General features: G+C 36.3%; 1 protein-coding gene across 1 annotated transcript; it reads right to left on the reverse strand.

Annotated features, from left to right (window-relative positions):
- Positions 1-14,230: 14,230 nt before the first annotated feature.
- LOC145989092 (uncharacterized) lies at positions 14,231-15,190 on the reverse strand. The gene has a single exon (XM_083124387.1). It carries the CDS (start codon positions 15,188-15,190, stop codon positions 14,231-14,233), a length of 960 nt encoding a protein of 319 aa, XP_082980513.1.
- Positions 15,191-26,657: the final 11,467 nt, after the last annotated feature.

Consider the following 26,657-nt stretch of genomic DNA (forward strand, 5'->3'; position numbering starts at 1 on the left):
CGGTGGAATATCAAGATAAATCCAGAAAACAGTACTTCAGTCGTTTTAGTCTATCCAATGCTAAAGAAGGGGCCAGCTTGCAACAATTTCAGCGAGATGTACCCAGCGCTGAACAAGTTAAATACTACTTTTGAGGGTATTGATTGATAAACGCCTTACCTTCGGACCACACATCAATGCCCAGACTAAGAAGGCCAAACAGAGTATAGGATACATATACGCAATGTTCCGGTCCATGGCACTCGCACTCGAGCCACGCCTGCATTTATATAAAATGATGGTGCGGCCGACATTACTACACGCCAGTCCCGCCTGGCAACATGCAGCGAAGTCTCATTTAATTAAACTGCAAAGAGTCCAAAATCGAGCTGCCAGAGCAATTGCAAGGTATCCTCCTCTTACTCGCATAATCCAGATACATGAAGATCTGAATTTAGAGCTTCTTGATGTAGCACTACAAGAAGCCAAAGTCTCCTTTTGGAATAAAATAAGAGGACACACAAATTCATTAATTAGCTTGCTGGGGACGGAGAGGCCTCGTCATTTCCGCATTAAACTCCCGAGATTGGAGTAAATTTTTGATTGTTGTGTTATGTATGTGGTGATTGTAATTGTTTCGGTCACTTTGGGAACACAATATTTTAAACTTCGAGCGACAGTTGCCGAAGCTTGATATTGTTATTATGTATATAAAGTTAATTGTTAAAGATGTCTACAGAATATAACAGATTGGAGTCAAATATAAGTATGACACTCCATATCGATTATGATATATTACCGCACCGCACCCGGAGCTCAGTTGGCTCCCTGAGGAAGAAGAAAGAAGAAGAAGAGCCTAGCAGCAACCTACCTACCTGGTCCGATCGCTTCGGCTGATAGGTGCTCTTGTCTGGGAGCACCCGGACCTTCCTTTCTAACCTGTCGTCCCTGCATAGGAGACACCGGTTGGCTCGCCAATTCCCCGCTAACGCAGGGGGGTGTCGCGGCATCCTCTAATCCTTTTACCCAGCGCCCGCTATTCGGGGCACCGATTCGTTTCGGCCAATTCCCGGCTGTGGTTGGGGGTACTACTCTCTTTTACAGGGGAACCCGTGACGTCAGCGGCGACCAAGGCCCTAAATAAAATTAGGTCCCCATACTCCCCCTGGCGCCTCACAGCGAGGAATGAATTGAATGATCCCTGCCCCCCTTTATCTCTTAGAGACCAAAAGTGGTGCACGTAAATACAGGTGCGTGGTACCGGTAAATGCACGTAAGGGTAAGAGGTGAAGACACGTGTGTAAGTGTGCTAACGGACATCCTTGTGTTACGATTGTAATAAACATTATATATATATATAAACACCTGGTTTAACCTTTACACCCAGCAAGCCCTGAGATAATTCTGAGTCCTTGTTCTACGGCTGATATGGGTAAACTTTGCCACCCACCTAATTGCAGGGTTTAGTGTGTTGTTAGTTGTTCTTACAGTGCCTGTACTCCTGTGCTGTGTTGTTGTGGGCGTGGGTGAACTTTGAAATCTTATAACTTAAATATTTATATCAGTAGTTTTTTCATCTAAAGAAAGACGATGAATTATAAAATTAGTCTTCCAATACTGAAATAGGCCACTAGAGACAACGCAATTTACGAATAAAAAAGAATTAATGCCTTTATTAAAATGAATCATATTGAGATAAACTCGTAATCTAGAAATACATTTAGGCAGTAAACGTCCACTCTAAATAAAGGATAAACACAAAACACCATGTAGTGTTTTCGGGCGTTTTAATATGACTGCCCCCAACAATATTTTGTTGCCCCCCCCCCCCCCCCAGTCACATTTCCCTGGCGCCGTCACCGCTTGGAAGTAAATTTATTAGGACGAGGAAAGTAGCATTAGTTGTTGACAGTGTTACACCAAAGGACGTCATATGTCCTACTGTTTGTATAAATGATAGGAAATTTAAACATAAATTTATAATTGTTGAGACTTCAGAGTTGTTTCCGCCATTTGATCGTAGGAAGAGGTTTTTTGAGACAGAGTGGGATTATTTTACACATACACGAGAAAGGGTGGTTGTTTAAAAATAGAGACGTATTTTGCACATTTTTTAAAAGTTCAGATAAAACGAGAATTTAGCCTTACTTATATGAAATGAAATAACGCTGTACAGGGAAAGAATAACTCTTCGCATTTCTCGCACCTGGTCGGATGCAACACACATGCACAAGAGTATTGCAGGAAGTCTATGAACGAGGATGTAGAGGGATATGTGGAATTTGACTTACCTGCGGGTGAATTAGTGGATTCTAATATTCTTAAGGTTGATATATATTTTTTAAGTCCACTTGATTCACAAATAGGCTAAATCGCGAACCGGCCTATAGTTTAAAGTGCGATCCGATCCACTTTGTGCCTCCATTGGGTATCGAAAGCGAGGATCCTTAATTACAACACTTCGACGTTATTACTACGCCATCGCGGAGGCACCGAATTTACACAAATATGTTGATTTCAATAACACGTTATATGCAAAATCTGATAATGATGCACTTTTGGTGCATCTAAACATATTTTCTTCAACTATAGCATGTCTAAAGGAATCATTGAAGTTGAGATTTTTATAACTTTAGGAGGCACGGCTCTGTAAATGTGCGATATAAAATAAATGCAGGTTTGCCTTCCATACGTGGTGGTTTTGTCACGTTTCTTCGCTTCGCGAAACATACACTTTTGCAGGAATGGCTTCTTGTATCCGCCTGGGGCCTGCCTAAACAAAAAATATATTTGTTTAGTATAATCGAGGGTTACTTATTCCCGCCGAACTTACTAGAAAACAAGGATTCTATTGGGATCATACCGCTATGAATGACAGTATCAATGAAGATTTATGTACACTACTACTTATAACAATGAGTATAAAATATTAATCAGGAACTTTATTTTTCGTCAACTGAATTTAACATCCTTTTTCTTTTGTTATTCAGCAAATATTCAATTCATCACCATTTTCGACATTAATTTCCTTGCCAGGACAGCTGTTTTAAGCAAATTTTGGCGATATTAAGTACACGTAAGCTAGATATTAGCTAATATTCCTGCTGTTATATTACAAATACTATTCTTGTACCGTCTTTGTAATATTTCATGATGTAATAATAATAGAATTAATTAATTTACATATTCAAGTGAATAGACCTATGAATTATATTAATGTATTAATTTAAACATTTGCTTAATTGTTGTCGTTAATGTTATTATTATCATTTTTTCTGAAACACTTGGCTCGGACACCCTCCCCCGACATATATTTCTAGATGCGTGCCTGCCGAAGGATACATTTTATCAAGCTGTGGTGGGTGGTACCGGACTTAGAGTCTAAAGGGAAAACAAACAAGTATATGCGTCATAAGCTGAACATAAGAAAGAGCACAATATCACAAAGAAACACTTTATGAAACTTATGTCATAGAAGGAGATGTTTAACAATATTAAGAACAATAAATGCTTTCTATTATTAATATACTAAGTATTGCAATTGTGAATAGTCTTTTGTGTTCGTACTATACATTTTAAAACTTTTTTTGTTGTTCCTCAGCGCCAAGCTTAGAATTTGAAGGAAAAATGTCAATTTTCATAGTGCACGGAAGTTCGACATTCAGAAAAAAAGAAGGTTTAGGGGAAAACATTTCAAAACTTCCAAACGGTATAGCAGTAATGAAAAAGAACACTCACTTAAATGTACGATGGATAGACAGTTGTATGGAAGAGAGAAAAACACAAGGTAGATTTCATAAGATAGCTAGCAATCTGTAACCAACAAACTGCATTTTTAATATTAATGTCCTCATGATTAACGAACCTTATTTATTCTCACCACGCAATGGGTACAATATTTGGAGCTTTATCCCACTTTCCGGAAAAATATTTTGTGTTTCTGCTACTTTTGACTTTTGTTGGCATGATATCCCGGATCACTTTTACGAGACGGGACGGGACAGAACCTTTCGAGACGAGACACGAGACGAAACAGCATTTTCGCGAGACGGGACGAGACAGACCAAAGTAACACTACTTTCACTTCTCGACATTCATAACATTTTCAGCTGTTTCTTTATGGTAGTTAAGTGTTTGAGTGTGTGTAGAACCCAGTAGGCAAACAAAAGTATTTTCTTATGCCATGAAATTCTCGGACTGCATACACGAAATTTGGTCCGGGCACAACAACATCACTCAAAACTTTGATTTTCAGTTGATTGTGTAGTTTATTTCTTTTTTAATAAACCGATCCATACCCGGTACTGCTGAAATATTCACTTTAGAGAGAGAGACCTTCGATCTCTTCGGCCATTGACACTGAGACAACTCCGGAAGTTCCGCTGTCGTGAATGTCTTCAGCTTTGGACCCGAACTAGAACTAGTTGTACACTTCACGTCGAATCACTAGATCTTATAAAGCTACCAACCAATGGACACTGACTGATCAGTGAACATTAATCGGCTGTTTGAAGTGTCACACTTACCTTTGAAGTCTCATTAACTGATTCTGTTGTACAGATCGACCAGGAAATTGAAGCCGTGTATTTATATCCTCATTATATTCTAGAATGTTCCGCAGATAAAAGGATTCGTTAATATTGCCAGTAGTTCGACTCCTCCTATTCAAGAACGTTCCCTCTCGCGCTTTCCAGAGATTAAAAAATTGCAATGAATCGCCCTACGTGTGGCGCTACGTTTGCAGCTTCCAAATGCAGACAGGCCTTTACTTAGTGCTGCGACAACACCGAATGCGCAAGAAAAGTTTTCGTGCAGTATTATCAACAACAGGGTTATAGAACATATTCCGTCTTGCCTTGGTAAGTATTTCTCTTCTTAAATTATCACTATAAATTCAAGAAGACAAAAACCTAATTTTACGTAGTGTAAACTGAAATTTTTCATGGGGGGGGTGCCTCCAGCCCCTGATCCCCACCTTGGATACGTGCTATTAACAATAACAGGGATATAGATCAAGCCAGTCTCTCACGGCAGTTAGGAACGCCTCACTATGTTCGTTACCCTTATGATTTTATGAACAAAAGTAGTGCAGAAACATTGGGAACATCCTACGAAAGAATCTTTACAGTTAAAATGTCTAAAAACCAAGAGCTGGTGGGCCTGGCATCCAGTGATGTGTCGTAGACTATAAGTTTACGTCTACATGCGTTATCTGCGCGTAATCTACACGAAGATTACATTGGCTTATAGTTTACATAGTCTACTGTAGACAATGCAAACAACAGGGAAGAAAGACATCCCAATGCTCTTTGAAAGAGAAAGTATTTTTTCTTCAAACATGTCGATAATCTGGGTCTATAACCAACTTAAGATCATCTGACGTAATCAAAGTTATCGAAAAAGGGGGAAAAGGACTACAAATGACAAATGACGCCCAAATGGAGCTCGATGGGATGGCTATTAAAACCTTATTTTCAATGAAGGTAAGGATTCTCGTGTAAATCGATAATAAAAATGGGTTTAGCAAAGCTTTAAGATAATGTAGCCAGTCATAAGCTTCCGAAAATTACATTCTCCTGAACCTAAGAATTAATATATTAAAGCGCAACGGAATGGTTGCGAAAACGAGCTAAATATAGTACGTTTATGCACAAAGAACACTAAACCTGACGTCATTTGAGTCGTCTCTAGCTGCCATGGGTGTGGATAATACACAAATTTAGAGTTTTACACTTTGCATTTTTTCTGGTCTCGAGCATGTAATTCAGCGGCGGGTAGGAATCGAAGAAACTCCCAACATTATAAAGAAAAATGTATTAAGTGCGTAAATGCATGATATATATTATTATACAATATGACTAACATTATGCCCTATCCGACAATTTAATATTAACGTATGTTTTAATTGTATTAAGCAGATACTCTCCCCTCGTATTTTCGTCCTTCTTTTTCTTGGTAACAACAATTTTAAAATTATAATACCTGTAAATAAGATAGCCATAGAGGTTGCGAGACATGAAACAGAAGAAAATATATTTCATGTAATAACTATTCTTGACGATAAATGTGTGTATATAAAACAAAGGACCATATTTAGGGGAAAGTGGGGCAAAGCGAAATAAGGGGCAAAGTGAAATGATTGAATTGCCAAGCACACGCGCAGCGCCATCTTTTGGTTTGCCGATGTATTTGCAGTGGCGAAGCGTGCTGTCTCTGGAAGAGTAGGCACAGGACGGAGCAGGGTTTGGGGGGAGGGGAAGATGTGATTTTTTTAAACAGTAGTATGTTAAAATATAGCCCCTAGAAAATAAAAGATAACATATTGCCTGAATCTCGTCTACTTAAGTCGGGATAGTGATTGTAAAGGATAATGTAGTGATTAACGCTCTCGCCTTATAATCAAGAAGTAGAAGGTTCGATTCCTCCTGGAGGCATTGGTTCAGATTCTACTTTAATCTAGTCTCGATTAGATATCTGAGAATAAAGGCGCTTCTGTCTCGAAGGTCAGAAAACAGTGACAATGAGACTCGATGTTCTGACCACGCGTCACCCAATGAAAAAGCCGTTCTGTCAGGTCCTAGCTATCTTACATTTGTTAGATTAAAGCTGCTCGTAAAAATTATTTGCTACTTCAATAACAGTATTGTAAATGTTTCTCGCATTACAGAAATGGTTGGTTCATTTGATCGTCACTTAGCGTTTATTTCTTTTTAATGCTGACCTCCGTGGCAGATTGGTTATAACAGCGTGCTACGACAAGGGCCTCAGGTTCGAATCCCCACCTGGGAATAGGTGTTCTTTGTGAGTGTCCCTTCGTCAATGTCGACATATTATCGCTCATTCTCATCTTCCCAATTAGCCAAAAATGGCAGAAAGCCAAGTAAAATAAACTAAATCTATCAATCAATTATTTCTTTTTAACTTTTTTTTATGCATATAATTCTTCTTCAACAGGCGACTTTTTTTAAAAAAATTATAATATGATTTAGAAAATGATGAAATGCTAAATGAGAACACGGACTGTGTAACACACCGACCAGAAAATTTCAGTAACATGGATTTTCTCTATAGGCCTACGTTTGCATTGTACGTACTTTGCCCCATTTTAAAATTAGCGTGTTTTCAGTTATATCACTAATCATGAAAGGAAATTTCGTCTCAATATACCTTTCCTCAAAGAAATAAAATACTTTCCCTCTCTGAATCGAGATTGGTGTGGGGCACATCCAGCAGCTAACACTTCGCGAAAAGCAGTTCCTCAAAAGAGCTGAAAGCACCAAACTTAACACTGGTAACCAACTTGCATGCATTATTTGCAGTTAGAATTCTAATAATGCCTACTTTGATAGGTTAGGAGGCCAGGCTTAGAGGTGTTAGCAACACATTTTCGCTACATGTTAGCAGCTGGGTGTGCTCCACTCCCGGCACAGCTCTGAATCTTCCATGTACGTCCACTCCCTGCTTCGTCACGCGCTCGTACACGATCGGCACTCTTCGGAAGTCAGGGAGAGAGGGTGAGAGAGAGAAAAGAGGCCGGCCTCTCAGGTTACATTACAGGCGAACGCACCCCTGAAATTATGCTTTCCCGCACGAATCACATAGGTTGTTATGGGACCAGCTGAGGCACTCTCGGGCGGGCCTCGCTGAATGCTCAGATACGGTTCCAGGCAGGGTTGCAAACTTGCGGTAATTATCGGAAGACCAAGAATTTCAGTTTTCTTTTATTAAGCGTCGTTTAATGAAATTTATAAGTAATAAAATAATCCGTTATAGACAAATATATTAGGGTAGGCCCGGCCTCCGGGCCTCATAGGACGCTTCGCCACGGTGTATTTGTCACCATCACGTACAGGTGCATCTCCCTCATAGGTGGCACCACGCGACAGCTTTTCCTCCGGCTTCAGTAACAAAGAAAGTGTTTGGAGCACATGGTCTTGTAATATTGGTGCCCTGCTTCGTTGCACACTGAGAGGTATGTATTTTGTTAACATTATTCTTTTGATATTTTTATCATTACTTATAAAGTCATGCATCATGTGGCAATGGCAAAAAGTGTAAAGACGAAATAAATTAAATACAAATAATTTATAAACCTGTACTGTATGCCAGGGGCAAAGAGAAATGTTATTCCACTTTGCCCCGGGCTACAGTTTCTCGAAATATCTAAATAGTAATGGTTAGATTTTAATACAACTCCAATAAAATTGTATATTATTTATGTTACATCTTCTTGTTTCAGGCAAGATGGTACGTAATTACAAACGCACAACTAATCAGCAATCCTGGACAGAGGAGTCTATGGCTGTAGCTGTAACAGCTGTAAAGGATAATATTATGAGTTTCCAGAAGGCTGCTGACTCATTCGCCGTTCCTGTTGCCACGCTGTACCGTCGAGTAAAACGAGATGCTAAGAGTTTTGTAACGACCGCCATGTTAGGTATATTTCAGTTATATATTGGCATTTATCTTATTCGTATACTTTCAAGTTAAGAACTTGGATTAAATTATTTATACTTAATTGTTTTTATAATTTATGTATATATTTACGTTTTATCTTATGTTATAATATTATTCGCGTATTTTTGCAACATTTATTCAGAATTTATAGGCTAATAATTATCCCAAATAATATATGCAACGTTTTCATTGTTTTTCAAGCACAAGTTAATCTTTATTTAATCATTTTTATGTACAAGGGCAAATATGATTTATTTGATAAAATCAGTTTAGTTATTTCTATATAGTTTAACATTGTAATATTATAGCAAAGTATTTCTCCCTCGTTTTCAATAAAATATCGTTTTCCTATTGGCTGTTTATGTTAGGAGTGGGGGAACCACGCTTCGTGTTCTTGGCGATGTAAAAACTTCCACGTTGGCATTTTTAATTGTTGCCAACCTGAACTTTAGCTTCCTATCGCTAATTAACATTGATGTGTTATGTAAATTATCAGTTTTTCTTGTGTATTTTAAGTTAGAACAATCTGTTATGCTGCGCCTCGCGCTTGAGGTAGCAGTTGAGGTCTTGCTATTAACTGTGAAGGCGGTGCGCGGACTCTCGTGTTAAATAAATTGGTTATCACTGCCTGCGAGCGTGCATGACCCAACAAATTATAACTTTTAACTTGTGCGAAACAGTATGTACGCGCGCGATTCGTGAGTAAAGATTTTGGACATTTTAATTATAAAGTATTTGGAATTTTATTTACTGTCACGTGTCGCAATTCGGTGGTTTCCTTCTTGAAGGAAGGATGGATCGTCTTAATCCCGATCCCAGGATGAGAACTGGTGTTCCCAACTGACCAGCCGGAGCAAGGAGCGGTGTGTTGGCAATTCGGATCTCCATACCCTGGAGTTACGAGTGGTGGCACGTTGCAGTTTCAATTTGTATTATTTAATACATTTTATTTTTGTAGAACTGCAGCTTATGGATATAGCCTAGTGCATTTTAGTGTGTAGGCTAATTAGTTTCTCATTGTTTAATTTAAATCAAATCGTATTGTGAATGAGCAGAAGGCCTAAGTAGGCTTAAGCAATTATGAAGACATTTATTCTCACTGTGACACCAACTTGAAAACATTAAAGGCGTGACTTAATTTGAAACAGTATTGGATTAAAAAAGAAATAATTAATATATTAACTTTATTTTTATTACTTTATCTGCTATTAATTAACATTATTATACAAATTATTGATAAAAGGCCTACATCTGATGAGTAATGTAGCTAATAAAACTTATATTCCCCCCCCCCATTTTTGACATCAGAAACCCACGGTGTGGACCGCACCCAAGACCGTCGGATTTAGAGACTAGTTTCCTAACCACTGTGTCATGAAGCCTGCTGTGCAGCTCATAAATCCCAGCTGATTGGGCTGTTAGTTTTTGATTAAAAATTAGCTCTTAACATTGTATAAATTGATTCATGAATGGTCAGTAGGCTATAAACATTCCATCCGTATTTGAAAGGACCTAGACGTGTGGACCTACACTGTAACACAGGATAATGTTTGGAAACTTTTCAGTCTTGTTGTGAAAATTGAATTGTTATGAGTATAAAGAGAAATAAAGTAAACCAAAATAGACATATTTGAAGGTTCGAGTGACAAACGTAATTACCTACAATAGGCTGATACTAATTGTATTAACACTTTTTTCTTTATTGCAGTGGACGTTGACCAGTCATGTGAGAAACGACTAGGAAGATTCAGGACGATTTTCACAGAATCTCAGAAGGCAGAATTAGAGGAACATGTCATTCTTATGGAATCACGACTATTCGGACTCACGACGAAGGATCTTCGCTGCCTGGCGTTTCAGTATGCTGAGTGTAATAATATTACACATCCATTCTCTAAGCAGTCTGGAATGGCTGGTGTAGACTGGCTGTATGGATTTTTGAAACGTCATCCTGCTTTAACACTTCGAACTCCAGAGTCTACTTCTCAAGCTAGAGCCTCATCTTTCGACAAGGTAACTGTAGCTAAATTTTTCGATCTCCTTACAGCACTGATGGACACCCACAAGTTTTCTCCTTGTCGCATTTATAATGTCGACGAGACAGGTATGAGCACTGTTCCCAATAAAACTTCCAAGGTTATCAGTTTAAAGGGTACGAGACAAGTTGGACAAATTTCATCAGCAGAAAGAGGAAGAAGAACAACAACTGCTGTGATCTGCTTTAGTGCAGCAAGACACTACATTCCACCTCTTCTTATTTTTCCACGTGTTAGAAATAATCCAGCCTTTTCCCATGGAACACCTCCAGATACGATTGTTCATTGCCACCCTCAGGCTGGATACAGACAGATATTTTTACAAAGTGGTTTGATCATTTCATCCATTGTACCAAACCTTCCGTTCAAGATCCTGCACTCCTCATTCTCGATGGCCACGCGACCCACACAAAGAACCTTCAATTGATCCTAAAGGCATGCGACAACCACGTGCATATCCTGTGCATCCCTCCTCACACGAGTCATAAGCTCCAACCTCTAGATGTTGCCTTCATGGGCCCATTAAGCACATTTTATTCTCAGGAATGTGCAACGTGGTTACGTAATCACCCAGGAAAGGTAGTCTCTATAACTGAAGTTGGTGAACTGTTTGGGAAAGCGTACAAGAAGGCAGCCACCACAGTGACCGCAGTAAATGGATTCAGGTCAACTGGAATCTGTCCTTGTGACCCCAACATCTTTCCGGAAGAGGCTTTTGTAGCTGCAGAAACGACGAACAGACCACCCCCAGGTGAGGACGATGTAATTCCAAACCAATCGGCAGTTCCAGGAGAGGCATCAGCTGGTCCATCAGGAGTGCAAATAGTTCGCGATGAGCCAACAGTTCGTCCATTTGACGTCCTAACGGTACAGCCACAACCTAGCACTTCATCAAAAGTGGGTAAACAGGTGAGCCCTATGGACATCTTGCCTTTGCCTGCAATGATAAGAGACAACAGTATCCGAAAAACATCGAGAGAGACAGGAGTGACAGCAGTTTTTTTACTTCTAGTTCTTACTTTACAGAGCTGAAGGTTTATAACTCTTCAGCTACAGGAAACAGCAAAGATTCATCATGTAAGAACAGGACAGCGCGTAAACAATTGTTTGGGGGTCGAGCTCTAAGCAAGGGTAAGAACAAAAAAAAAAAAAAAAAAAAAAACTACCAGTAGGCCGAGATGATGAATCTTCCGATGAGAGTGACGAAGAAGTGTGCATGTTTTGTAGTGAGCCCTTTTCAAGATCGAAGCCAGGTGAGGGATGGATCACGTGCTCCAAGTGCAAGAAATGGGCTCATGAGGAATGCACAACATTTGATAATGAGATTGATGATGAAAACCATTACATTTGTGACAATTGTAACACATAATTAATTGTAATGTTTCACAATTGGTGTATTTCACTTTGCCCCATATATGGGGCAAAGTGAAATTTTTGCAGTGTTTAAAAATATTGTATGTCTTTCCTAAAGCCGCTCCGGCTAGAGTTTGGACTTGAGGAAACCCTGACTTTTCGTCTTCAGTTGTGCTAGTGTGAAGGGGGGGAAAAGCGGTGTTGCCAAACGTCTGAGACTCTGATTTTTTTGTCCAGTCGTGCAGGACATCTTTTCCTGTCAACATGCACCCTTCGCTCGCTCGCATTTCAGGCAGAGGCAGGGAGGCGGAGACCGACGTATCCGCTTGCTACACGGCCGCAACCGGCTTCGCCGTACTTGGCCTTTTTGGGGCTGCACTCTCTCGTGGAAAGTGGGGGGGGGGGGGGGAGAGCTGAAAACTCGAAATTATTGCGGAAGGTCAGAATTCTTTCTAGGGTATTGTGGATACTGTTCGTATGAATTATATCTCACTGCAATCAGTGGCGTAGCGTTATACGCCCGTACGCCCGGCGTTCCCAGATTTAAAATTTCAAAAATGCTTAAATGCTGTGATTATAAAGTAAAACGTGACTAATTTCATATATGTTTGACCTTCATGGCATTATAATGGCTATTTTTACGCGATCCGCTTGCAACGCTCCACTCTCAACACTCGTTCTAGCATCTCTTTTCAATGCCTTTCCCGACCGGACGCCGAGCAGGTTCGGCGTACAGGATCCCTATATTCCTTGCTGCCTTTATGGAGGGAAAGCTTCCATTTCTACAGCACGCGCGTAAATGGGCTCTCTTACGCCAGCGTACGAGAGGTCTACCGTGATTGGTTCATGTGACCCTTCCTGCCTTCTGAAGCAGACGACAGCGGCAGAATTCCTACCCGGTTCTTCGCTCTAAGCGCTCATGCAACTCGTGCTATGTGATGCTACAATACGCAATATTGACTGACGTAACTTTACCAATCTCAAATATACTGCTTCTTAATGGCCACTGCATTGTATAATTTATCGCACGAACAGCGATGTGTATTAGAAACTAAAAGATCAACACAGTTTTTGTCAAATAAGTTGGTGAAGTCCTCGTGATAGAAATTCAGCCTGTGGCTGCTCTACCACTTAACCCGCAAAACTATTATTTTTTTATTGTAATTTTTCGTTATTATCTAACTACTTAATATTGTGTGAATGGAAATGTTTAGCATTCATTTGAAAACTCTTAACATCGAATGGTCTCTGGACAAAATTATTTTAAAATGTTTATCAACATTCTCAAGACGTAATAAACAGTGGTCTGAATTACTAATTGGCACTGTTACGTTAGTAGAGTGTACGATATTTGGATCATCCACTCTGCTTTTCACAGTGCGCCAAGACGACAGAGGTCCCTGGTTCGAATCCCGGCGTGAGCACGGGTGTTCTTTGTCAGTGTCCCTTCATCAATATCATCACTCATATTCATATTCGCAATTAACCAAAAGTGGTAGAAAAGCGAAATAAAATAAACCAAATCAATCAGTAGTTGGATCGCCCACAACAACGACGTCTACTGTTGTGCAGAGGCGCTTGTGATTCAGGTAGGTTTTTAATGACTTGCGTCATGCAGAAAGATATAAAAAAAGGTATAGAACACCAGAGTTCAAAACATCTGTGACATAGTGAGGCATCTAATTTTCTAGCTAAAACATGCAATGATGATGTTTTATTGAAAACCCAGCTTACTTCAGGCAAATAATACCTGTGGCGACTAATACCATAAGTAAATTATTAAGCAAGAAAGGGCCGACTCTTCCTTCGGACTTGGCGTTCCCACCCGAAATGTCCATGCTACGCCACTGACTGCAATCAAGGTTTAGGGTCCAGTTACTTGTTGTGGCATATTTCGTTTCGCTCCCCAGTTAAAATTGCACGTCGAGTTCTGATTACTCAACATTATCCATCCTTTATAGTTTATATTAATTTCATTGTTGTCTACACAGCGATATCAAATAGTGAATTGTAAATTGATTGCACGTGAACGAACATTGTGTTTTACTGATATCCCCACAAGAGTAACTACAGCATGTTTAGAAACATCCTTAAATTTAGGTTGAATTCAGAATTTACGGAATATAGAATGGGTGGTCGGGTCGGGGTTCTCATGGGGCTGCAGTTCCCTCCCGAAATTTTGAGAAATTCAAAAGTTTCAACTAAAAGCATAAAAAATACGTTATAACACTCGAGATATTAAACGTTCTTCATAATCGAATATTTCATTTATGTAGTATTATTTAACAAAAGTAGTAAAGAATGTAAATTTTGCTCAAAATCCTTTTCCAAAGGAGAAGGCGTTAATAGCTTCATATTTCTTATAAATCGAACAAAAACACACAAATACAAATATGAAACGTACCTTATTTGTTCTCAAGGGGAAATACTCCACAGTCTTCCATCATTTCGACGAAATTGTATTGATCAGATTCCTCATATTCATCTTCGTCTCCGCCAAGACTTATTATAAGTTTGTCCACATTTTCCTCAAGAAGTCCTTCCTTTAACCACGCGTCATTTATTACTTTTCTGGTATGTTGGACGGCTTTCTTCCAGTCATCTGCGGACACATTGACAAGAGCTTCCTGTGTGAGAATTGTCACCTCATTGATTTTAAAAGTTTTGTTTTTTCTGGCCACATGTCCCTTCACTTGCGCCCAAATGAGTTCGATGGCATTAAAGTGGCAATGATAGGGTGGCAGTCTTAGCACTTGGTGACCACTTCTTTTCGCAAGTTCATCCACGTAATATTGCGGGAACCGTGGCTTGTTTATGTTAATAAGCTCGATCAGTTCCCCTTTCTTCAATTCGTGGGAAGCCGGGATGTCATGGCGCAAAAGCCACTGAATAATTTCATCTTTTTTTGTGGCCATTGTTGGTGGTTTATCTATTTGCACCGTATGGTACGGAGCATTATCCATCACGATGACACACGGCCTTGCTAAGTTAGGGATGAGCGATTCCTCAAACCACTTGAAAAACCGAGCGTGGTCCATGTCTTCGTGATAATCGCCCGATTTCTTAGATCTAAACAATAATGTAGAATTTGGAATGAACCCCTCGCAAGTGCCAGCATGACACAAAATCAGACTTTCACCTTTTCCTGTAGGAGCTGGTATCTTGCCTTTCGTGGTGTCGTCAGTCCACCCTCGCTGGGTCGAATGACCTGCGTTAACCCAGGTTTCATCCACCCACACAATGTCTTCGAAATTTATCTTTCGCACTGCCCTCAAGAAACGACATCGGGAGGCAACGATGTCTTCCCTCTCCAATAAAATAGTTCGTCCGGTGTACTTCCCCCAGCGAAACCCTAAGTTATCCATCTATAATCGAATTGTCTGATCGATTATTTTTTGTTTGCTCAGGAATTCGCGATTAAAATTACCACCTGAGCGCTAGTATCGCTTCCAATATGGCCGCTCTAAGTAGGATAAATCTTTGTTTACATTCATCAGTAGTACAAAGTATCAGCGTGTTGTCATGACTGGTATGGTAGAAAACGTTTAAATTACGCATTAATTGTATTTATTGCGAATGCGATGTGAATTCCAGGTACTCTAACAAACGTGAAGCTGTACTGAGAACGAAGCATTTAATTATGATAGGCAAAAATAACACGGAAAATGCAGACGAAACTATGTATACGCACTGGTTATCCAAAGCAGTGCTGTATCATCTGCACGTCATGTTGTAACTGGGGTTCTCGGAAATTATTTGAAAATAAAGGAATTGAAATTAGCCTGTACTTGAAAAGCTGGGACAGGAGAAAATTGCGAACATATCGTTGCAGTTCTTTCTCAAAAGAGAAAGACTGGTTTAATAATAATATTCACGATTTCATGACCAGGCTATACTCACTGAAAAAGGACATCGTACTGAATGAAATAGTAACATTAGCAGGTCCTCTTTTCTTTCTGGTTACATTTGACATTAATTCATTCTCAAACTATTTTCATCATCTCTCTTAATCGACTTGCACCTGTTCCAAATTTCGCACATACGTAATACCGGTAATACATGGACGCATTGGGTAAGACGCTTCATGATTTTTCGAAAAAAAAAAGCTTTATTTATAAAGTACAATTTAAAACTTTACTTTCATGGTAATATATATTTATCTCTCGAAAAATAAAGTAAGCAAACTCGTGCATTCTTCGTAATTTCCTTGCCGGATTACAGTGTTATATCCCCCATACCAATCTTCTGTCAATTACGTTTTCGCTGATTTATTAACAAATTTCATTTTCTTGATTCCACGGGGTGGAAACGCATGAAAACTTTTAATTTCTTCTGACCCATAAAACGATTTAGAGCAAAAAAACCTGAACAGTAGACCTTACTCTCTCGCATATTCCCCATGCTTTAAACGACTTCAACACAACGTATCCTACTTAGAGTACTTCCTGGAAATCCCACCAGATGGCATATCGGTTAATTTTAATCGCGAATAACCCCCATATTTAATTTACATTTGCATGTCAGTATTATGCAGTAAGCTCTCCTGTATTTAATTGGTGTAATCATTATAGATGGTTATTATGAATATTTTATAAATATTGTAATACCGAATTTCAGTAATTATTATTATTAATTATTTGTTCCCAAGCTTGTATTGAGGATGTGCTGAGAATATACATTCTAAATCAAAATTATAAAAATAAGTAAATTACTAATTAGGGTTAGTAGGGTAAACGGTGCGTTTTAGGCCACCCCCGAAATTTTGGTTTACTTTTATTGTGTACACCTATACAGTAATATACTCAAAATCGAACTTTGACTGTTACAAAAAGTGATACAATACAAGCGCAAAAAAAAAAGAAGTCAAAGCTCAAATTCCAATTTTCATAGTGCAAAATTGCTAATTTTCGAAAATCCCTCTATAACTTTTGCTAAAATTTTATTTTTCAATAATTAAAGTGAAGTGCTAAGTTAAAAATAAGTGCTAAGTTACTTCCGGTCCACTTCCGGTTTACTTCCGGTCTACTTCCGGTCCACTTCCGGTTTACTTCCTGTCTACTTCCGGTCCACTTCCGGTTTACTTCCGGTCTACTTCCGGTCCACTTCCGGTTTACTTCCGGTCCACTTCCGGTCTACTTCTGTTCTAGGCCAACCCCGAAATTTTGGTTTACTTTTATTGTGTACACCTATACAGTAATATACTCAAAATTATAGTGCAAAATTGCTAATTTTCGAAAATCCCTCTATAACTTTTGCTAAAATTTTATTTTTCAATAATTAAAGCGAAGTGCTAAGTTAAAAATATTATAAATTATTACAAATTTTAGTAAAATACCCCAGCATCTATTCGGTTCAGATCTGAACCGAAAATCCTGTATTTGTATATCTCTATATCACCATATGTGTACTAATTTTTATTTCTTATATTATTAGGAAGTTGAGAGAAGAGGTTTGTTAAAATAATTAATTATCTAAAATTTTATAGTTTTGAGAAGAATCCTAAACCTCAACATATTTCATGCAAATATATTAATAAAATAACCATATAAATATTTCTAATTATGCCAATGAATGTGTTTGGGTTTAAGGAACAACATATTCAACAAATAGAGAAAATTCCAGTCAACATGGATATTATAAAAAATATTCTTAGTAAACTGAGAAGTTTGGTCATCATTCATCTAAATAGTATCTGGTACCAAATTGATGAAGATACAGGGAAACAATTACATGTATTCAATAATAACAAACCATCATATAAAATTCCTGTCAGTGGGAAAATGCAAATAAGTATCTCTCCATCCAATGCAGCACTTGTACACATAGGTCGGAATTTGTATAGAATTAAGCATAATGCAATTAGTTCCGACACAACATACGAAGTGCAAGCAGGTGAATTCCTGTATGCTGAAACAATTGAGGAGTATAATAAATTAATTCCTCTCTTCATCGAAATAAGAATAATCTATGAATCTATGAATTTATGAAATATATAAAATACCGAAAACAAAATAATAATAAATAAATAAAATAACAAATATATTATGGACATATTTGGGAACAGGAGAAGACAGGAAATACCGGATAATTCCAATGATATTGCTAGATTAGATGAACGTCTAAAAAAACTTAAATCAGATTTATTAATTTTACAAAATTCATTAAATGTGAATATACAAGCAGAAATCACAAATCTTCAAACTCAACTGATTGACCCCATAGTAAAAATTGATGGAGAACTCAAATCTCTACTGGAAAAATATACCAATTTAGCCTCAATAGACAATCTTCAAAACTTGGAGGAAAGTGTAGCCAAATTAAAAAATGAACTCGATAAATTTCGACAAATGCAGATAACCAATACCGAACAATTGAAACAGCAATTAAACAAGCAAGCGAATAGTATTCGCACCGAACTGCAAACCATTGTTCAGGTTATCAAAACTCAAGAGGAATTTGAACAAGTAAATGCGAGTATTACCAAATTACGAGAACAGTTTCAATCTTTCGAGATTCCTACACTGGAAAATATTAAAATAGAACTGCAGACAGATGAACTGCATTCAGTCCATAACCGAAGTTCAAACCAAACTTCAAACATTGGAAGATTTTATTCATAGTTTGCCTTCATCTACTGAACTCAATGCCATTGCTCGTAGTGTAACAAACATTAAATTGCAGCTGGAAACTTTTGAGGATTTTGGTAAGATACAAGCAACCATAGCTCACATCGAAGATACTCTTAAAACTATGAAAAATGAATTAATTACTGTACAGGAAACTCTGGAATCAAAATTGCCAGGTATCACCGAAACTTTAGCTCTAGTACAACAACAAGTTGCTAAATTAGAAAATCTCAATACCGAATCTGAATTATCTCATTTCCACCATCTCATAGATGACATACAGAATAAGTTAGAAACACTGCAGCAATCTACGCCTACTCAAGATGACATAACCCAACTGCAAGAAATTTTGAAAACTGTTGCAGATGCAACCGAACTGGATGCTGTAAAATTAACTCTGACCACACTTCAGAATACTGTAGCAGGGTTGCCTACTTCACAGGAAATAAGAGCCATGAAGAGAGCGGTAAATCGAATACTCAAATCTGAAGATATTAAAAATATTCAGGGGGAAATTGCACAAATCGAAGAAACTGTTGCTAATCTTCCCACCAACCAAATAATCAATGAACTAAACTTATTATTTATGGACATCAGAAATCAAGTACACGATCTCGCTAGCCAGAGTTCGAAATTGAAACTAGTAGAAAGTTTACAGCAGATTATCTCGAACATTAAGGTGCAAATTAGCACCATTGAAGCAGCACAAGAATCGAACTTATCGAATTTCGCCAATCAATTGCATGATTTGAAAGAACAATTCAAACAGGTATATGTGGATGTGAAAATTAAACCGGGTTACGATGAGTTGGTTCGTACTATCAGCGAACACCTGGAACCTGTATTAAGCAGATTAGACGATGCAGATTCTCGTCAGTTTTATTCTATGGAAATTGTTAGGTTACAAAGTATTCCAAACACTCGAGGGTACTGGACATATGTTAATGCAGGTAATGTTTACAAATTATACCCGTACGCACAGGCACACGAATTTTTTGTTGATAGCCAACTTAGATTTTTGAAGTTTAGATTTCTAAAAAATATAAAACATATCGAAGTTCCCAAACTTACTATAATAAGAAAAGATGGTATACACAAAGCAGTTCAAATACCTATAGCATACTGGGATGAATCTGCCAACAAATATAAAATACTTGAGGATGAACAATTATCGCTTTTTCATATTGAAACTGGTGATAAATTAATTTTTGACATAAAACAATTATACCCTGAGGAAAATCCATTTTATGTAATATTTTCTCTTCGCACTAGATGTCTAGACAAGGTATAGTTAATGAATTACACAGACCAGCCCGTCGTAATTACAAACGATTATCTGTGGTAACAAAAAGCACAGATGATCTGTGGGAGGGTGATCTGATAGAAATGTCTACGGGGGTTTTAAAAAATTTACATAAGATAAATCATGGTTACAAATATTTACTTACCGTGATAGATACATTTGGCAAATTTGCATGGGCAATTCCTATAAAATCTAAAACAGCAACTTGTGTCGCTGAAGCTTTTAAATTTATTTTCGAGCAAGGTAGGATACCGAATTATTTGCACACAGATAGAGGAAAGAATTTTACAATTCCACATTTACCAAATTAATTAATCAACATAATATTAAACATTATTCTACATACAGTGATCTTAAAGCAAGTATAGTAGAATGATTCAACAGAACATTAAAAAATCTCATGTGGAAACAATTTACTCTACAGGGTAACTATAAATGGGTAGAAATTTTACCTGACCTAGTACATAATTACAATAATTCCATGCATAGAACCATACATATGAAACCTGCCGAGGTAACTAAATCTGATGAACAACGATTGATTTCTACTGTTTACTGTCATAAGTATAAATACACAACAGAGAAACCCAGATTTAAAATAGGAGATAAGGTGCGAGTTAGTAAATTTAAGCATTTATTTGAGAAAAGTTACACAAAAAATTGGAGCACCGAATTGTTTACAGTGGTTCGAGTTTTACCAGGCAACAGGTATACTTATATATTAAAAGATAATTATAATAAAATACTGAAAGGAAGATTTTATGAAAAGGAACTCAGTAAAACAAAATATCCAGATACATATCTTATTGAAAAAATATTAAAGAAAAAGAATAACAAATTGTATGTAAAATGGCTAGGATTGCCAGAAAAAAGTTGGATAGAGGCAAACCAGGTGATTCTATGATACCAACTTGGAACGTTGTGCACCGTTTGCCAGAGTTAGCAGAAACTAGTAAAAAAAAATGGTGAGTTGTTACCAGACAATATTAGGTGTCTTATTGTAGGCCCATCCGGTTGTGGTAAAACTACACTGCTGGTAGATAATTTCTTGCTTGCGCCTAATTGGTTAGACTGGAAAAATAGGCACCTGTATGTATTCTCAAAAAGTTTAGAACAACCAAAATACCAGCAACTCATGAAATTGTATAAGGGACTGGGTATAGCCACATTTGGATCAGAAATTAAACCTCTCGACCACTGTTTAGAAAATTCTGTTGTGGTATTCGATGATGTGATTCTGGAAAATCAAAATTTAATTCGAAATTTCTTCACTCAAGGTCGACACAGAGGAATAGATTGTTTTTATTTGGCTCAAACATATTCTAAGATTCCCAAACAGTTACTGAGGGATAATTCAAATTTAATATGTTTGTTTCGTCAAGATCACACTAACCTTAAACATGTTCATGATGATTATGTGGGGGGAGATTTAAATTACGACCAATTTTCCAAATTTTGTTCATCCTGTTGGAACGATTATGATTTTGGATTTGTTACAATCGACATGACTAGAAAACCTAACAATGGAAAATATAGAAACAAAATCAACGATTTCATGAACGTTAAATCGATATAAAAAAAGTTAAAACGTTATAAAAATAACCTCTAATGAAAAAAATGACAAAACACAAAATAGAAGACAATTCTAAATTACGTGAGTACCTCACCAAACGATTGAAAGGTTGGAAATCAGAAAATCGAGGATTCTATGAACAACACAAACGTCAAGATCAACCAATTATAGATGCAATCAGTGGTCTTGGTAAAGAAATTAAAGGTGTCACAGAACAAAATAAAAATCTCATAAATGAATTGGTACCTCTTACTGCTAAAAATTATACAGATTTTCCTCCTACACCATTATCTAGTATCCATACTCCCCTAACACTCCAACAGCCGCCTATTAAAACTATAGGTGAACCTGAGAAAATTGAGTTGGGTCCTCTGGCAAGAGATTACCTAAGTACTGGAAAATTTGAAAAAGATGAAGTGTTTGGATTGTATCCGACCATGGAACCAAATGAAGGTGTAGTATGGAAAATTGGGAAATCTAGAGTAACATTTCAAGGCGATGATGTGAAAATAAATTTGGGTGAAAGAAATAGTTGGTCGAGATACCCGGGAACTATAGGGTTCTGGGAACTGATTACCAAGAAACACCCTAAAGATTACGCAGATGAAGATTACCAGAGTTACTCCGAAATTTTGATATTGTCCGATGCTCTATACCAAAATAATGATGCCAGTCGGAATAGAGTTAAATCGAGCAGTGGCGACAAATACAAAAATCTAATTAAACCGATCTGGAACCAACTTAAAACCGGTAGTGGTATCAAACAATATAATACTCTACCTAAAGAGTTTGTCTGGGTGGATGATGTGAGAAAACTCATAGATAGATTGCTGGTTATAGCCGGAGAAGAAAATGCTGGGAACAATAATTTCTATAATGAAAAAATAGGTATTGTAAACATGATCAGTGATAAATTAGCCAATTTTATTGTAAATGATCCAAAAGGTATAGGATACTTAATTAAAATTATCAATACTCTACCTCCTAAATTCTGGAATGTATCAGAAGGTCGAGGTTTGGTTAATAATATTATAAATAAACTCCCATTCGAATTACATGTACCTGGTTACCAGTACTGTGGTCCGGGCACCAAACTTGATAAACGATTAAAAAGTGGAGATAGGGGAATTAATCAACTTGGTGCCGCTTGTAAAGATCATGATATTGCATACAATACACACACAGACCTCGACAATCTTCATGCAGCCGATCAAAAATTGGAGCATGCAGCATTTGGAAGATTAACCAGTAGAGATGCTTCTTTGGGTGAGAAAATAGCAGCATTGGGTACAACAATTGCTATGAACACAAAACAAAAATTAGGGTGGGGTTTGTAGAGAATTAGTTAATTTTAGTTAGTAATTTAGTTTGTTAATATATAAATAAATACCCTTAAAAAATAATTTAAGAAAATATGAAACCGAAAGGAGTAGTATATCAAATTCCATATCGGGATCTCAAAAATTTAAAAATTGTAAATTCAATTTTAACTAAAAAAACAACAGGAGAAAAAAAACAATGTATATCCAAAGGAAATGGGATGAAGTTATTACTTAGTACACCACAATTAAAACGATTGCAAAATATAAGAAAAAAAGCACATAGTGGTGGATTCATATTCAGCATTCCTGCTATCCTAGCTGCATTGGGTGCCGTGGGAAGTTTAGCTGGTGGCAGTGCTGCTATTGCAAAAACTGTACTCGATTCAAAAAAAAATAAAGCCGAATTAGAGGAACAAAAACGCCATAATCTGGCTATGGAGAAAAAATTAGGCAGTGGTGTGAAATCCAGAGTACTCAGAAAATTAAAAAAAAGAAAAGCCCCTCACGAACCAAGACATTGAATCTTTAGTTAAAATATTTATAATTCAACATTTCAGAGGAGTTTTCATGTCGGATTCTCTCCCTAAAAATAGTCACTCTCGAGAATGTGGTGTGGTCAATTTGGATAAGTCCGAAAATATTGGTACCCACTGGATCTGTTATTATAAACAAAGCAACAATATTTTTATTTTTGATTCTTTTGGAGGGAGACCACCTAGAGAATTAGTTAATTATTTAAAATATTGTAATATTTATTACAACGACCAGCGCAAGATTTTGATCAAATTATATGTGGTCATATTTGTATTACGATGCTCAGAATATTAAATAAAATACCACACATAAAATTACAAGATTTTCAGAAAGCAGTATTATACATAAAATATGGGAATTTTTCATCTTTCTAGTGAAACTTCGATCTTGGAACTGCATCTCCACGATGATATTATATATCCAAAATCTATTGCTCTGAGAGCATTCTACAGCATGTATCTGATTCCGAATATAACTTCATACAACAACAGTATATTTGTAGGTAACGAGAAAATTATTATTCCTCCTGGACAATATAATTTATCTACTCTACAATCAGAATTTCCTAATACTGTACTACTCTCTCAAAATTCTGTAACACACAGAGTAGAGATTGTATCCACCAATGAAACAGTAGATCTATCTAACATGGGTGAACTTCTAGGATTTGAGAACAATTCAAAATTAGAACCTGGTACTAGACACATAGGTAAATTTATACCGAAATTCTTAGCTATCGAGACGTTGAATGTTCACTGTAATATTGCTAAAGGAATGATTATCAAAGCCGAAAAAAATTCAATTGGTACTCACAAGGAAACAGGTATTATTGCTACATTTAAACCGAATTCTGAATTTATGGAACCTATTTTCTATTCCCCAATCTCACCAATCTATTTTCCTGTTTACTATGATAAAGTTAATTACATAGATATAAGAATTACAAATGAAAAAAACGAGATAGTCGATTTTGCCGGTGCTAATACCACTGCAATAATAGAAATTAATATATAAAAAATTATATATATAAATACCAATGGAAAATATCGAAAGTTATGAGTTACAGTCATTCCCTCCAAACATTTGCTAATCTTAATCAACCGAATGAGGAAGTATAATTTGATATTTCTGTCGGGGACGGATTTATTCATCCTCATAGATCCGATCTGTATATAAAATTTGATATTGTAAAAGAAAGTAATAGTGAAGCATTTCCAGCTGCTGCTAATGTAAAACTTATAGACAATTTTGTTCCATTCTTGTTCTCACAAATTGAAGTCAGGAAACATGGTACAGTTATTGACAGAATTGATTATCCTGGAATTACATCCACTACTGTGGCAACATTAAAATTATCAAAATCAGAAAGTGTATATTATAAAATAGGTGGATTCGAAGCTGGAACAAAAATTATGACAAAAAGTCACACAGTACTGTTCCCCATGAGATTGCTATTTGGTTTTTTCTCCGATTATAAAGAAATTATGTGGAAAGGTGGTTTAAGCATCATATTTCGCAGATCACCCAATGATTATAATGCTATAATGAGATATAAAACTTTAAATGCAGATGGAACAGCCAACAACGCTAGTTTACCCGAAGTTGCAAAATGTGTGATCCAGTCTATGGAGTTACGCATGCCTATAGTTGAATATGAATCGAATTATGCTCTGAAGTACAAATCCAACATTTTGAAAAATCCTCAAATTCCAATACAATTTTATACATATCAATGCATACAGAAACCTGTACAGGGTAAATTTTTCGAGTACGACATTACTAATCAGTTCCAATCTCTACAATATGACATGCCAGAATTTGTAGCCGTATTGTTTCAGACAGGGAGAGATGACAATCAGGAAAAAGATAGCAGCAAATTTGATAACTGTAAAATTAAAAATATATATCTTAAGAATGGTAGGAATGAGGTATTCCCACGTGAAAATTACAATTTAAATATTACAGAACAAGATTATTTAAAATTATATGAAGCATATTCTGCATTTAAAAGAGTAACTGAAGGAAATATCGATATGTATTATAACCCAGACGAGTTCATAGTTCACAGACCTATGTTTTTAATAAATGCATCAAAAAGAAAATTGGTGGTTATCAATGATCGAACTAATATTAAGTTAATATGTGAATTTCATGAACCATTACCTGAAAGTACCATATGTAGTGCAATTTTAATTGTGGAGAAATCATACATATATGATGTAAAAAATGAAAGAGTGATAGAACAATTTTAACAGAATAGAATAAAATAGAACAAAATATAATAGAACAGTGTTAGGTTGCTGTATTATTTTTAAAAAAATTTAAAAAATTTAAAAAATTTAAAAAAATTAAAGGAATATTAATTATATAAAATACATTATGTAATATTTGCATTAATTTTTTTGAATTTATAGAATAATTTTAATAAAAATATAATAGAATAAAATAATTTTAAATTGTTGTAATATTTATGTTAATTTTTGAATTTATAACATTTAGAACAAATTTTTAATGTATTATAGTGTCAATATTCTCTAGTATGGATATTGCAATTTAATACTTGCAATTTATTATCATTCCCATCAAGAGCTATTTTATTTTCTATTGTAGTATAAACACCATCTAATTTACTAGTAAGATGGTAGGCAGGCATGTATATTTTTTTATTTTTATTTTTTAAACATTATTTGAAATCATCTATTGCAAGTTTTCTTGTACATGCCTGTTTTACACCCTTAGCTTTTTTAATTTCTTTTTCTTCCCCATCCATTTTCATGCAATACATTTTCGATCTGAGTCCGGCAAATTCTGATATTATGGACCCTGCTGCCTCATCTTTCATTTCCCCAGGGATCATCTGGTTTTCAATATTGTATAATGGATGATTTTCTGGATAATTGCTAAAATCAAAATATTTATTTATAGAGAACAAGTCATTGTATAAATTATTTGTTTCTATCTCATATACAAAACTATCAGTATCCATATAAGCTACTTTAATTCTATTTTTGTATTTAGGTTTCATAACATCATAATGAAATTTATACATTTCCAATTTTGATAATTCTAAAACTGTAACACCGACAGCTATCGGTGAATCACACATTATATTGGTGTTGGATCTTTCAATAAGAGTTAGATTATTAGTAATTTTTGTAAAACTTTTATATGTGGGATCGGCAATAAGTTTCAGAAGTTTTTTTCGGTCTGACACCAAATTACACCTCACTCGATTTCTTTTATTCTCTAAACATTTTCCATATATGGAATTACTCATTAATTTATAAAGATTTTTTTCAACTTTAGAATTTGTTTGTATTCGATTATTTGTATTTTTCTCAATATATTGAGCTAACCATCTTTCTTGATCAAATTTTAACCCTTTATGGATTTTTGTTAATTTCATACCATGTTTCAAATAATACTGTAACAGTCGATAATGAAGTACATAATTATTTTTATTTTCAAATGATA

Source organism: Lepisma saccharinum, chromosome 6 (assembly GCF_977018435.1).
Source record: "Lepisma saccharinum chromosome 6, izLepSacc3.1, whole genome shotgun sequence".
Taxonomy (NCBI): Eukaryota; Metazoa; Arthropoda; class Insecta; order Zygentoma; family Lepismatidae; genus Lepisma; species Lepisma saccharinum.